At 39.7% G+C, this 13,631-nt stretch overlaps 2 protein-coding genes across 2 annotated transcripts in view; both read left to right on the top strand.

The window, feature by feature from the left end:
* Window positions 1–10,163: 10,163 nt before the first annotated feature.
* Window positions 10,164–11,223, top strand: LOC142350950 (uncharacterized). Its single transcript, XM_075402977.1, has 2 exons — window positions 10,164–10,832; window positions 10,967–11,223. The coding sequence occupies exons 1-2, from the start codon at window positions 10,164–10,166 to the stop codon at window positions 10,967–10,969; spliced, it is 672 nt and encodes a 223-aa protein (XP_075259092.1). The 3' UTR covers window positions 10,970–11,223.
* A 1,881-nt stretch (window positions 11,224–13,104) lies between these two features.
* The window catches only part of LOC142350752 (uncharacterized), a 275,857-nt gene continuing 275,330 nt past the window's right edge, over window positions 13,105–13,631 (top strand). Inside the window, exon 1 of the mRNA XM_075402707.1 lies at window positions 13,105–13,115. The gene's annotated coding sequence lies outside the window, so the exon portion shown is untranslated. The remainder of the gene's footprint in view (window positions 13,116–13,631) is intronic.

Raw genomic sequence — 13,631 nt, 5'->3', positions numbered from 1 at the left:
ACTAGCTACTAACTAATAAAAAATTAACTACTAATTATTAACTAATAACTACTAGCTACTAACAGCTAACTACTAACTACTAACTACTAACTACTAACTACTTGCTACTAACTTCTAACTCTTAACTACAAACTACTAACTACTAACTATTAATTACTTACTACTAACAGCTAACTACTAAGTACTAACTACAAAGTACTACTTACTAACTGCTAAATACTAACTACTAACTACTAACTAAAAAAAACTAACAACCAACTAATAACAACTAACTACTAAATACTAACTAATAACTGCTAACCACTAACTAGTAAAAACTAACCACTAACTAACATCTACTAACTACTAAATACTAACTACTAACTACTAACCACTAACTGGTAAATACAAACCACCAACTAACATCCACTAACTACTAAATACTAACTACTAACTACTAACTACTACCTGCTAACTACTAACTACTAACTACTAATTACTAACTACTAACTACTAACTACTACCTACTAGTTACTAACTACTAACTACTAACTACCAACTGCTAAATACTAACTTTTTAACTGCTAAAAACTAACTACAAACTACTAGTTACTAACTTCTAACTACTAAATACTAACTACTGACTACTAGTGCAAGGAAAATAGAAGCAGTCACTCCATTTTCTAAGAAAAAATGATCAGAAGCAGATGTGCTAAATTATCGTTCTTTAACAATATTATACATTGTCGCAAAAATTAGACAAAAGTTTTCAGACGGCTCAATTGTAAATTTTTTCGAAATGATTCGAAACAGATTCACAATACGGATATTGTAAAAGAAGATCGGCTATTCTTCAAATGATTACCTACCTAGATAAACTATACAAATTCAATTCCGAGAATAATCGAGAGAATAGCCTGTTTTTCTTTATTTTTCTGAAGATTGCGACCCAATTGATCATGGAACACTCTTTCTTAAGATCAATTGCATTGGAATAGGCTGCTAGCTGTTCAAGAATTTAGTGTTACCTGAGCGATAGAATGCAGTACATGAAAATAGGAAAAATAATATCGTAGAATTCGCCGGTCACCTCCGTTGTACGTCACGGCTCAATACTTGGGCACTTACTTTTTTTAGTTTCTTTAATGCCTTACCTGAAACTGTTTTCAACTCCGAAGTCTGATTTTTCGCTGATGATCTCAAATTATTAAATAATTTAAATCTTGGAAACGCACACGGAATCAAACAAGATCTGGATTCAGTATTTCGTTGGCGTTACGGAAACAAACTCATCATCAATTTATCAAAATGTCAGTACATAGGGTAAATCCGACTAATTTCGATGTTGGGACAGAGGTCGCTTGAACAATTGAGAACCGTGGAGGACCTGGGAATCAATATGAACGACAGCCTCTTTCGTTAGGAACATGTAGAGTTGCGGATTCGTAAAGCCAATAAATTTTTCCACCAAATTAACGGAAACCAACATATCTCCTGACGGTTGTTCCAAAACTAAATCTATATAAGTACACGCTCATTCCAATGTTAATCTATGGATCTAACTGTTATATGCCTTCAAAGTTTGACATGGGACTCGTAGAAAAATCTAAAGAAAATGTTTCGAAATGGTTCCAACCGAGCCTTAATTATTGTGAACGACTAAGATTACTGAACTTGTTATCACTGAAATATTACATTGTGTTAACAGATCTTTGCTTGCTATCGAAATTGATGAACAATTATCATGTTTTTAATTTCAGCGAGCTTAATAACATTGTGCAAAGACGGTCAAGTTATTGGTTTCTGTTGCCTGAAATCAAAAAGGAATTTCAGTGATCAAAGTTTCTGTCGAACCACCTACAGAGCAAACATCATTGATTCAAATAATAAATTCTTGCAACCAGTCGTACGCAAAGATGGAATCTTAAATTTGATGTGCAGGTACTTCAATATTTGTTTCAGCATCAAAAATTCGTCTTCTACAACATTTGATAGTCTCTGCAAAAAATGTCGGTCCTCAAATGAAATAGATTTTTAGAGAAGAAGCATTTGTCGATTAAAACTTAAATTGATTAAGAAACAAAAGTTTTTGAACATCGCGTTCATAGTCAGCTTTAAAAAAAATGAAATCATTTTCAAAGTATTTAAACTTGTCTTTTACTCTAATTCTAAGAAATGGGTTAAAATAACATCGAATTTTTGAAACTTTTAACAGTTAAAATCACATTTACAACATTTTATTTACACTTATTACGGTAAAATCAATTGAATTTTTATTCCGGAGTTTTTGAAAATCACGGATGTATTGCTACCTATTCCTGAATTACTTTCATTCCTATCGGTCTGTTTTTATTTTTACTTGTTGGTTTTGACAAAACTTCGAATTAATATGTACCAGAATAATTTTTGAATTTCAAAAGTCAAATTTTTTGCATTTGAACTAATACTTCAAAGTCAACGTCCGCCCCAGTACTCATCGCGCGTACTTAATTGCGGTTTCAGCTTTTTGATGTAGATCGCTTCTATTGTGGTTAATTTTTTAAACGCACGACATGTATCAAGAATCTCCTATTCAATATTATGCGCTGTACCACAAAATTCAACGAGGTGTTGTTCCACTGGGGAATCCTTCTTTTGATGCTCCAAAACTCTAGTGGTAACATTTTGGATGGTTTGGCCAACATAGATGGAACTGCATCCATTACATGTAATTTAAAAAACCACATGGGATTTGAAATTCTTATCAAAAGATGATTTCAGGTTGGGCAAGCAAGTTCTTAGCTCTCTTGTTGTGAAAATTATTTGAATATTACACAATTTTCTCAGTCTACTTGCACAAATTTGAATAATATTTCCTCTGTTTTGTACAAAAAACCTCGGTTTAAGCTTCTTATTGTTGACACTTTTAACTTTTTGTGATGTTGTTTTTTTTGGGGGGGGATGCTGTGACATTGTTCCTCGTGACTATTTTATCCAACGTCTCGTTCGAGATACTGGAGGACCACTCAGTTGGATGTTGATTTTCAGTCCAGTTCTCTTGAGAACTACATCAAAGGATTGCCAGTCACTGGTTGCAGTTAGAATCCTATGCACAGTCCCCCTGAATGACCTTTTTCTTATGTTGTACCGGCGCACAGCTACGGAAATTTAGGATTCTGCCATTGTCGGTGGGTTTTTGATACCAATGACAGCTATTTTTCCTATCTTCGTTTACGTTTTTGTTTAGGTCTAGAAACACCGGGTCTCTACTACCGTTTGGTGTCTCAAGAGTGAACTGTACGTTCTTGTGACGAGAAATTGCATACTCAACAAGATCTAGAGGGTTCCTCTTGACGTAGTAGACTATGTCATCTAAATACCTCTTGGATAATTTCAATTCCTGCGTGTCCTCCTTTGTACTTTTTTCCGCACAATAGGAACAAATCCAAACAATGTCCTGCATGGTCTTATACTCAGTGTCAGTGACATCTTGGCATTTTGAATGAAACCAGTTTTACATGATTCGCAGTCAACCCCTTTCCCTCGGATAGTAACGCGTCGGTTACAGTCAATGCATGTCACCTTTGTGTCTGGAGTTTTGTTCTCCCTCCCCTCATTTGGTTTCTGTAAGGGTTTTTCGAAAGATTTCATCCACAAAATTTCAGCCAAAATTACAGCCAGCGAAGCACCCATTTCTAAACCGTCCGATTGAGTGTACCACATTTCATTACACTTAAAGTGAATATTAGTTACGGCTAGTCTCAAAAGGCTCTTCATCGCAGACCTCGGAATCTCAGGTATCTCGTCAATGGAGTACAGTTCTTCAAGCGCAATTTCAATTGCCTCCTCAACCGGTACATTTGTGTATAAGCTTTTAACATCGAGAGATACAACTAGCTCATCTTCATCCAATTTGATGGCCTCTGGAGCAGCTCTGGCATCTTTCGAGTTAGTCTCAGTATTTGCACCTGTAAACCTCGAAAAAGGGAGACAGAAATTTAATGAGGTTCTCGTAGCAGCTACCAGGTATTGACAGCACAGGCCGGAGCGGAGTACCGCTTTTATGTACTTTAGCAAATGCATAAAGCCTGGCAGGTTGCGAGCCAGTTGTACTGAGCCTTTGATAAATCTTTTTACTCATCTTTCCCTTTTTCGTTTATTGGTGCAACCTGCTGTTTATCAGTTTCTCCGTATTTATTGTTAAACGATCACTTTCTCCATTAAGCTCAAACTGACTGGAACTGAGGATTTCATTTAGTTTAGCCGAGTTTGTTGTCTGTTTCATAACACAAGAACCGCAACCTTTATCAAATGGTACAGCCATTTGTTTTTGATCTTTCAAAAATTCATTAGCTTTTTTAACCCCTCTATCCATTGGTGTCTCACGTTCATTCTTCGCGTACCATTTCGCGGACGATTCTATTTCACATAACTTTTCACCATCAGTGTTATTCTCCCTTATCTCACGAATTAATCTGTCTACGTCCGCACTGACCTGATGCTTTGGACCTAATGATACGTCCGGCAAAATTTGGCAGTTCAACACCGTCCAGTGTAACAACATTATTATGAGATCCATTCCGCAAAGGCCTGTCCTAACTCTCAGAAACGTGACAAAAACGCTTTTAACGTGCTGCCAAAAACGCTTTTAACGTGCTCAATAAACGAACAGCATTAGAGAACGTGAAAACCTTATGCCCATCTTTGCATGTTGCCTTACAGAACTCCTATAGCCACCCGTCTCATCTCTACATCGGTAAGTCGACCATACTGTCTCAGGAAGGTACGACACAAGGCGATCCCCTTGCGATGGCAATGTATGGAATCGCAATCCTACCCCTTCAACAAGACTTCATATTGACTCTTTGACACAAAAATGGTATGCTGATGATGGTAGCGTCGTCGGTAAGTTGAAAGATATCAGGGAACTCTTCGACAAGCTCACTGAGCTCAGTCCCAAGTATTGATATCTTGTCAATCCTCCGAAGTGTCAGTTGATAATTAAGCCAGGAGGCGAGCGCCAAGCGTCAACTGTGTTTGCAGGCACAAATGTGGAAATCACGCAGGGCGCTCGAGTCCTGGGATCAGTTATCGGAAGCTCTGAGGCCAGTAAAAATTTCCTGAAAAGTGCAGAAACTAAATACACAATAAGTTTAGACAGACTTGGTCAATTTGCTCTCACCTCTCCCCAGAATGCCTATGCATGTTTGACGAAGGGGGTTCAACAGAAATTGAGCTTCCTCTCGCGTAATACACCTTCCATGGACGGGGTTCTGGACAAGGTGGCGGAGCGGCTTGGCCGAGTCATACCGAACATCATCGGCAAAGAAATAATCCAAGAGGAAAGAGAACTTTTTTTCTCTCCCTCTCAGAATGGGTGGGCTTAAAATTGCCCTCCCACAAGATCTTCACAAAAATCTTGAGCAATCAATTGAACTCTCAAGACCATTGGCGTCATTCAATAATATTCAACAATGTGAAGTAGAACAAACCAAGATCAGTCTCAGACAGAAAGCAGACAGTCAACGTGAACTCATTTCGAAAAAATCCAGAATCGAAAACAATCTACCAGAAATGAAGTATACCATCCAGCTGGCCTCGGAGAAAGGAGCATCCAGCTGGCTTAACGCGCTTCCGTTGTCAAAACATGGTTTTGACCTCACGAAGACTGAGTTCCGTGATGGAATAGCACTTCGCTACACCTGGGAAGCGAAGAACACGCCAGCCAAATGCCCATGCGGGAAAGAATTCAGCCTCACCCATGCCCTCCATTGCGCTAAAGGCGGTTATACGCACCTACGACACAACGAAATTAGAGATGTGTTTGCAAACCTGATGAATGACGTTTGCCACGATGTACAGATAGAGTCAAAACTTCAGTCGCTCGATGGAGAAATTTTCTCGAGTAATTCCACCACCACTGATGATGACGCTCGACTGGACATCAAGGCAAACGGTCTGTGGGGCTCCCGCTTTAATCGCACTTTCTTCGATTTCGAAGATTTTCAACCCTCATGCCAAGAGCTTCCCTAAGACCATAAAAGATGCATACAAATATTACGAGAGAATCAAGCGAAATAAGTACGAAGAGCGAATCCGCGAAACCGAACACAGCAGCTTCAATGCACTGGTTTTTGCTTGTTCGGGTGGTGCAGGTCCATCCGCATCGCGCGTTATGAAAGAACTCGCAACCAAGATCAGCGAAAAACGCGGAGAGCCGTACGCCGACACTATAAGCTCCATCCGAACGAAAATCAGCTTCGCACTTCTGAGGTCGTGCCCTCAAGCCTCGTGTTCTCAGTGAGACTTCGATTAGCGCCGTCGTGGAGGAGGGAAGGCTGCATTGAGTGTTTGGCTGCTTATCTTTATTCCTTTGCCTATTCCTTGATGTTCCATTTTTATTTTAATCCTTCCATTCCAGTTCCCTATGTGTGCTATATATATTTATATATATATATAGGTGCTTTCCTCTCCACTTATTAGTTTTTTTGTGACTGGGCCGTCTTTACACTGTCTGGAGGGGAACAGCTTGGAGTGCAGCATCCGGCTACTAAATGCTACTCATCATGCCCTATTTTTCGATCTACATCCATCGATGCCGGATGGTGTACACGGCCCTTTATTGTTTTTTTTAAAAAATAAATTTATTTATATTTATCTTGCGGGAGCAGTCCTTCACATTTGTGGAAGACATAATAATAATGTCTGCCAAAAAATGAGTTTCATTAAATTTGTCCGTAATAGGGTGCTTTGGCCCGTTAGATACTTGTGCTTTGACGAATACTGGTAGCTCTATTCCGTTTTAGGTTTTCGTCGTTTTCTCTTAACGGTCTATCTTGACGATGCGACATTTTTCAAGCTTTTGATTCATTCAATTTGGATTGTTTTCTATCAAAGAGCAAATCTTTCTTCGTACTAGAAAAACTACTGAGGCTGAACATTTTTCCTTCATGGAGCTTCTTACTTCTGACTTACTAGTCTAAGCTTTCTCACGCAGGTCAATCACGCTATATTAAGCTTTTCTCAGCTCGTCTTTTTGTTAGTTTTAAAGATTAGTTTAAAACTATTAGTTCGAAGACGTTTTTAAGTTTTTAATTTCAGTTTTAGTCATGTCTTTTAATTCGCTTGTGCTGAAAAAATAAGAGAGCTTTTATTGAAGGAAGAGAAGTTGCCCTACTGCGATTGGTTGGCGATCTAATAATGAACATATCAGGTAACGGCTATCTTGAAGGCCAGGACAGTGAACCGTATGTATGTAGTGATCTTGAACCGTTATCATCACCAGCTATGGACGAATTGAAGTTACTTGTCTGCGCGGATGGCACTCAATTCCAGGCAAAGGTTCTCGAACTTCAAACCGCTGAAAAAACCGGGGCGGTTTTTAAAATTGCTTCGGAAAAGGTTAGTTAATCAAAATTTCAGGATTTTCTATAATAGCCACTAATTTGCTAGGCCATTATTGTTCCCACATTAAAAAATGTAACAACTTTGTCCTAGCTCAATTTTTTTTGCTCCGACCGTTTTAAGTCAGCTAACATACGGTTTTCCTTTTTATACTACTTCTCCTCGGCGCCTTCAAGAATGGAGTGAGGGTATTGGAATGTTTTCAAGACGAAAAAGAATATAGACATTTATATCTATAGATTGCGCCAATCTGTCTCAATTATTTTCAGTATATGTCTTGAGAACAAGTTCCTATCAATTTTGTAATTCCGAAAAGGCCAAATGGAAAGTCGCTGAATGTAAAAAAATTTTCTCGGCGACGAATTTCATAGCAATTATTGTAAACGTGTTAATCTTTTTTATGCAAATTTTTTGCTTAACCATTTTGCGTTTTTCTTCTAGAACTTTTTTTGACTTCTCAAGTGACTTTTTCGCGCTTTCGTTCTTCATTTTTGAGTGATCTATTGCTCTCTCTCCGATGTAAAGCTTGTTGCTCCGAACATCGCCCCATAACAAAAAGAAGGGCCTGATTGCCAAGTGGTCAGGTAGCGGGAGGTCCGTGGTTTGTATCGCATCGTGGGCAACTATTTTTGCACCCATGAAGCAAAATTTATCTAGGCTACAGCTCCTGATTTAAAATGTTCTTTCGCTGTTTACACAAACACTGATGAATCTCGTTTTTTGTTATTTATACACACATTTTTTATTCTCAATTTTGATTTAGCCTAATTGTTGTGATAATTTTGTACGATGGAAGAAGTTTTCATCGGTTTTGTAGAGTTGATTCGTTCCGATCGTCAGTTCTCCTCTTGTATGCTGTCGAGTTTTATCTTATTAAATAGATTGTTTCAGTTTAAATATGATATACGGGGCAGCCGTGGTGGCCCCCTGACTTTGCTGATGATCATATTTGGAGCAAGTTCACTGCATCAACTTATTGTAGCGACACCTAAAGACACCCGAAAGAAGCTCAGACGTTGGGTATTCACGAAGCCTGGCCTGAGTCTCAATATCAGAGCAAACAATCAGAAGAAAGTTGTTCAAAATATCTGGCAATTAAACGTTTTTCGAAAAGAAAAAGCTGTTATTTGGCACGATACGATCAACAACTCAATATCCCCGCATTCCAGCAACAACTATCACCCCCTCACCACTGCTGAGCTCATTGCCGATCTCAAGATACTTGAGCCCCACATTGCCGCAATATTATATGTCCAACGCGAAGGAGTCCCGAACATAAAGGAGGAACTTTGCAAAACAGGAATCCTTATTATCGACATCATCAAACACCTGCTACCGAAGCGGCAGGCTAAGAACCCCATCTTGACTCGGCAGTACCGACAACTGCACATTGGCCGTTTCTTGGAACAGAGACTCTCTGGAAAAGTCTTAGCCCATCTTCGACAACTCCAGGATCTTCGTCCCCGCCGAAACAGGAGGAGGAACAACCTGTCACTGAGACGACGGATTACAAGACAGAGACAACAATCGCCCGAAAACAGTGGACTCACAATCACTATTCTAAACCCCTGAAAAGTTTTAGCTGCTTACTCTTAGTCTTTCACGTGACCGTCTCTTAAGTGAGTTCGTGTTACCGAAAGGCTTTTTCTTTTAAGCAGTTTTCTTTTCTTTTCTATTCTGTCCTGCATCTGTTCTCTGAAAATTAAACTTTTCATGTGACCATCTCTTAAGTGAGTTTGAGTTGTCAGAAAAGCTATATTTTTCAGAGTTAAGTTTTCAGTTTCACGTGACCGCCTCTTAAGTGAGTGTGTGTTACCGACACTGCCTATTAAGTTATTCATCAACAATCCGTTAAGACAAATCAAAATCTTTTGCATGTGCTAGCCAAAATGTCCTCAAGAGTTATCACGTGCCAATCTTGCAATCACAAGATTGCAAAGAAGGAAGCAAAATTCTCATGTGCCTACTGCAGCAAAGCAATGCACATGACACCCGACTGCACAGGCTTCGAACAGTCCAGTATTGAAGTCCTTGTCAAGTTAGAAGCAAATCTGCTTCACATCTGTAACGAATGCAGTGAAAATAAGACACATAAGTCCATTTTAAAACCTGCTGAACAGTCGAAATTGGAAGACGATCTAACAGACCTCCGAGAACAAATGAAAAAGTTCCAGCAAATCATTGAAAACTCAAATGCAATGATCGAAAATGTAAAGAAAGACTTGACCGAATTAAAGTCAACTGCTCCCAAGAGTTATGCACAAGCTGTTGGAAAACTGCCCGGTAGCACAATTCGCGACGTGTCAAATGCAAACAACATTCCTGGTCTGGGAATTCGAATAAGAGGTATACCTGAGAGTAGAACTAAAACACCAGACGAGCGTATGCATTCCGACATCGAATCGGTTGAGCAAATCCTAGACTTCTTGAAAATCAAAGACAAACGCATGAGCAAAATTCATCGTCTCGGTAAATTTGACCCTGACAAAAAAGGGGCACGCACTATACTTGTTTGCATGGAAAACATCATAAGTAAAGACCTGATTCTGAAATCAGCTCACCTGCTAAAGGCCTACGAACAATCAATCTTCATAAGTCCTGAGCTGTCTGCAACGGACGCGAAAAAAGAAAATGAATGTCTGCGCATTCGCCGTGATCTCATTGACAATCATAATTACAATAGCAGGCAAGTTCGTATTAGAAATCTCAAGGTGGAGCATAAAGTTGGAGACAACTGGGTTGTCTTTGAAAACGCAGAAAAAGAGAATACTGGTATCAACTGGTGACTATACACACTCGAAATGCTTTCGTTCAATGTAAGGAGTCTGATGAAATTTGAGCGTCGCCTGAAGTTCTCAGACTGCTTGTCAACGCGAAGCTATGACATTTTATGCCTCACTGAAACATGGCTGACTCCTGATGTTCAAAACTATTCGCTCTTCCTACCTGCATACACGATCTACCGAAATGACAGAATACCATGCGAACACGAAACGAAACACGGTGGCGTACTTATAGCAATCAGATCGACTATTATGCACGAACAAATTTTGATTGACCTACATCTTGAGGATTTTGTGGTGATTAGTGTACAGACAAAACCACAGCCGACTCTCATATGCTGTTTGTACAGCCCCCCATCAGACAGCGACTACACCTGGTCGCCGCAACAGTTAGAAATTCTGCTCTCCAAAATATCAAATCATGCTAAAAGAATAGGCTACCAAGGCGTGTTCATTTGTGGAGACATCAACTTCTCCAAAACAGACTGGAACAACATGAGCTCCAATTCCGAGTGTGAAAACGCTGTTCTGGATGCTCTTTCGGAATACAATTTCCTGAACTACTCAAATCTTCAGTTAGACGTCATTCTGGCCAACAACCCTGACCAGATTGTCAAAACTGATCTTGACACCGATCTTTACAACTGTTACGCACTAAACGGCAAGCCATGTGCTGATCATCTACCGGTCAGTGTTACAGTAAACGCATTCCATAGCGAACTATACATTCCTCATCAAGTCAAATATGCCTTTAAGAAAGCGGATTGGGATGAATTGAATAAGGCTATAGTAGACAGTCCTTTCAACCCTTACTGTTTCAGTAATCTCGATTTCCTTGTCAAAAAATGGTACGAATGGATCTTCAGCCTCATCGATCATTTCATTCCGAAAGTTACAAGACACAGGTCAACGCTTCCACCTTGGGTATCCAGCCGTACCTCACACCTGATGAAGAAGTTAGCTACAAAAAAGAAGCAATGGGTCTCTCCGGTCTTGTCAAAACTCCTGAAGTTGAAGAAAATGGAGCGTCAAATAAAAGAAGCCACAAATGAAGATTTGAAAATGTTTGAAACCGAAATCTTTCAAAGTCGACAGTTCAGCAACGTCCAGAAGTACCTACGTTGTGTTCGCAAGTCACCAAACGTTCCTCCTGTCGTCACTCTGTCCACTCAAAAAGCCGAAACTGACCAAGAAAAGGCCAAGTTATTCAATCAGTTTTTCCAAAGTGTTTTCAACGAGAAGCAACATCACTGCATAACTTTTGAGAACAGAGGCCTCAATAGTCTCCTTTTCTCCGAAACCGAAATCCAGCACATATTGGAACACTTAACTCTGAACAAGTCTACGGGACCTGACAACATCGGAAACATTGTTTTGAAAAAGTGCGCCTTCTCACTCAGCAAGTCACTCCTCCTCCTATTCCAAACAATCTCGAATAAAGGAATCTTCCCCAGATACTGGAAAATCAGTCAAGTTACGCCAGTGTTCAAAGGGGGAAACAAATCAGACACTACTTGTTATCGACCGATTAGTTTACTCTGCTGTGTGTCAAAAGTCCTTGAGCGTCTCATCTTCAACACACTATACAAGTTTTGCCAACACCGCCTACACGAAAACCAATATGGATTCCGAAAAAATAGGTCAGCAGTGGTACAATTGTTGGTCTACCTTGATTCAATTTACCAAAAGTACGATGACCCCACAGTAGACAACCTGACAATTCTGTATCTCGACTTTGCTAAGGCCTTCGATAAAGTACCGCATGACTTGCTTATACTGAAACTCCAGTCCTTTGACATTGGCGGAAAGTTGTTGCAACTCATAAGCTCCTACTTGAGCGACAGGGAGCAATATGTTAAAATAAATGCGGAAACATCCACTCCAGTAAGTGTCAGCAGTGGAGTTCCACAAGGCTCCATTCTCGGACCACTGCTCTTTCTGCTGTTCATAAATGATCTACCAGCTTCAGTGTCAAATTGTGAAAGTTTTGGATATGCCGATGATTTCAAGATAATTGCACTGACTCAGAGCCAACTCACGATTGGTGCCATGACTATACAGAATTGGTGCTCCGAAAACAAAATGCAACTGAACACCTCTAAATGCAAGCTCCTCAACATAAAAGGCACTTTGACAGCAGCAATAGACAACCTTGAAATTGAACCGACGAATCTTCAGCGCGACCTAGGACTATGGATCACCTCAAATCTCACGTGGAACGATAACTGTACCACGAGAACGAAGAAGGGATTAAGTGCACTGTTCCAACTGAAACGAAACCTGTCTACAAACAGCACGCGAAACAGTAAGCTAAATTCTTACGTTGGTTACGTTGTGCCAGTCCTGACCTACTGCTCTCAAGCATGGCAGCCGAACAAGTCGAATCTTGCGAAGTTTGAAAGGGTGCAGGAAATTGCTACCAAGTGGATACTGAATGCAAGTTTTGAATACAAAGATCGACTTCTACAGCTAAAGCTGCTGCCTCTCAGCTTATATGTCGAAATGCACAATCTCCTGCTTCTGATATCATTGGATAGAAACGAATACGACGTTGTTGTTGATCTACCTAGAGTCACCGAAGATAAAACTCGACAGCATACAAGAGGAGAACTGACGATCGGAACGAATCGACTCTACAAAACCGATGAAAACTTCTTCCATCGTACAAAATTATTATACAATATTATTATCAGAGTGTACACCAGCTACGGAAAATATCTCAATAAAGACACCATCTCCAAAATCTACTGGGACTACTTTCTGAGAAAATATGACAAGAGGGACAAATGCACTTGGCGAATTGTTTGCAAATGTGACCACTGCAATAACTGGAAAAAACTAGACTAAACTAAAACTACTTTTGGACTGAACTCATGTGGGTCTAACAAACCCTTGGATTTATTTATGTTTAAATCCTAAAGCCTTTACTACTACTACTACTACTACTACTACTATAAACTTATTAAATAGCATTTGCTATTTGATAAGTTTGTTCTTCGGAGCTTGTTTTGGCCATTCGTTGAGGAGACCCGTGACAGGACACACCCGTCAGGCATCAACAGGTTGTTTCTTTTCATATGAAGTTTTTCAATTGTTTTGTAAATATATATTCAAGAAATCCATGTGATCATTTCTTTAAAAAAAGATCTCCATGTACTGCCATAGTCTTTCTTAGGTGAATGTTGACTCCGCGCTTCAAGCCGAAAAAAGTTCCAGGCTTCCCAAGGAGATTGGTAATCGGAACATCGCGGACGAAGTACCTGGACTCTAAGCAGACAAAGGCGACGATACACTCCTTCAGAGGTGCTACCCTTGAGGATTTGATCAGAACTCTTCAACAGTATAGTCCAAAGAAACTACACACTGTAAGTGTCATTGCTTCTTTTAATGACCACGACACAAGCGCAAATGACTTTTCAAATAACTGAAGAAATTTAATAAACAATTGTTGGCAAATCTCATCCAGGCTTTTCGAAGACGTTTTTA

Source organism: Convolutriloba macropyga, chromosome 12 (assembly GCF_964194025.1).
Source record: "Convolutriloba macropyga chromosome 12, txConMacr16.3, whole genome shotgun sequence".
NCBI lineage: Eukaryota > Metazoa > Xenacoelomorpha > Acoela > Convolutidae > Convolutriloba > Convolutriloba macropyga.
Note: the sequence above shows the minus strand (reverse complement) of the source record. Positions and strands in the feature narration are given on the sequence as shown.

What these genes read in the sequence shown, in the direction of transcription:
- LOC142350950 (XM_075402977.1), top strand. Translation starts at nt 10,164, where the DNA reads ATGCTTTCGTTCAATGTAAGGAGTCTGATGAAATTTGAGCGTCGCCTG.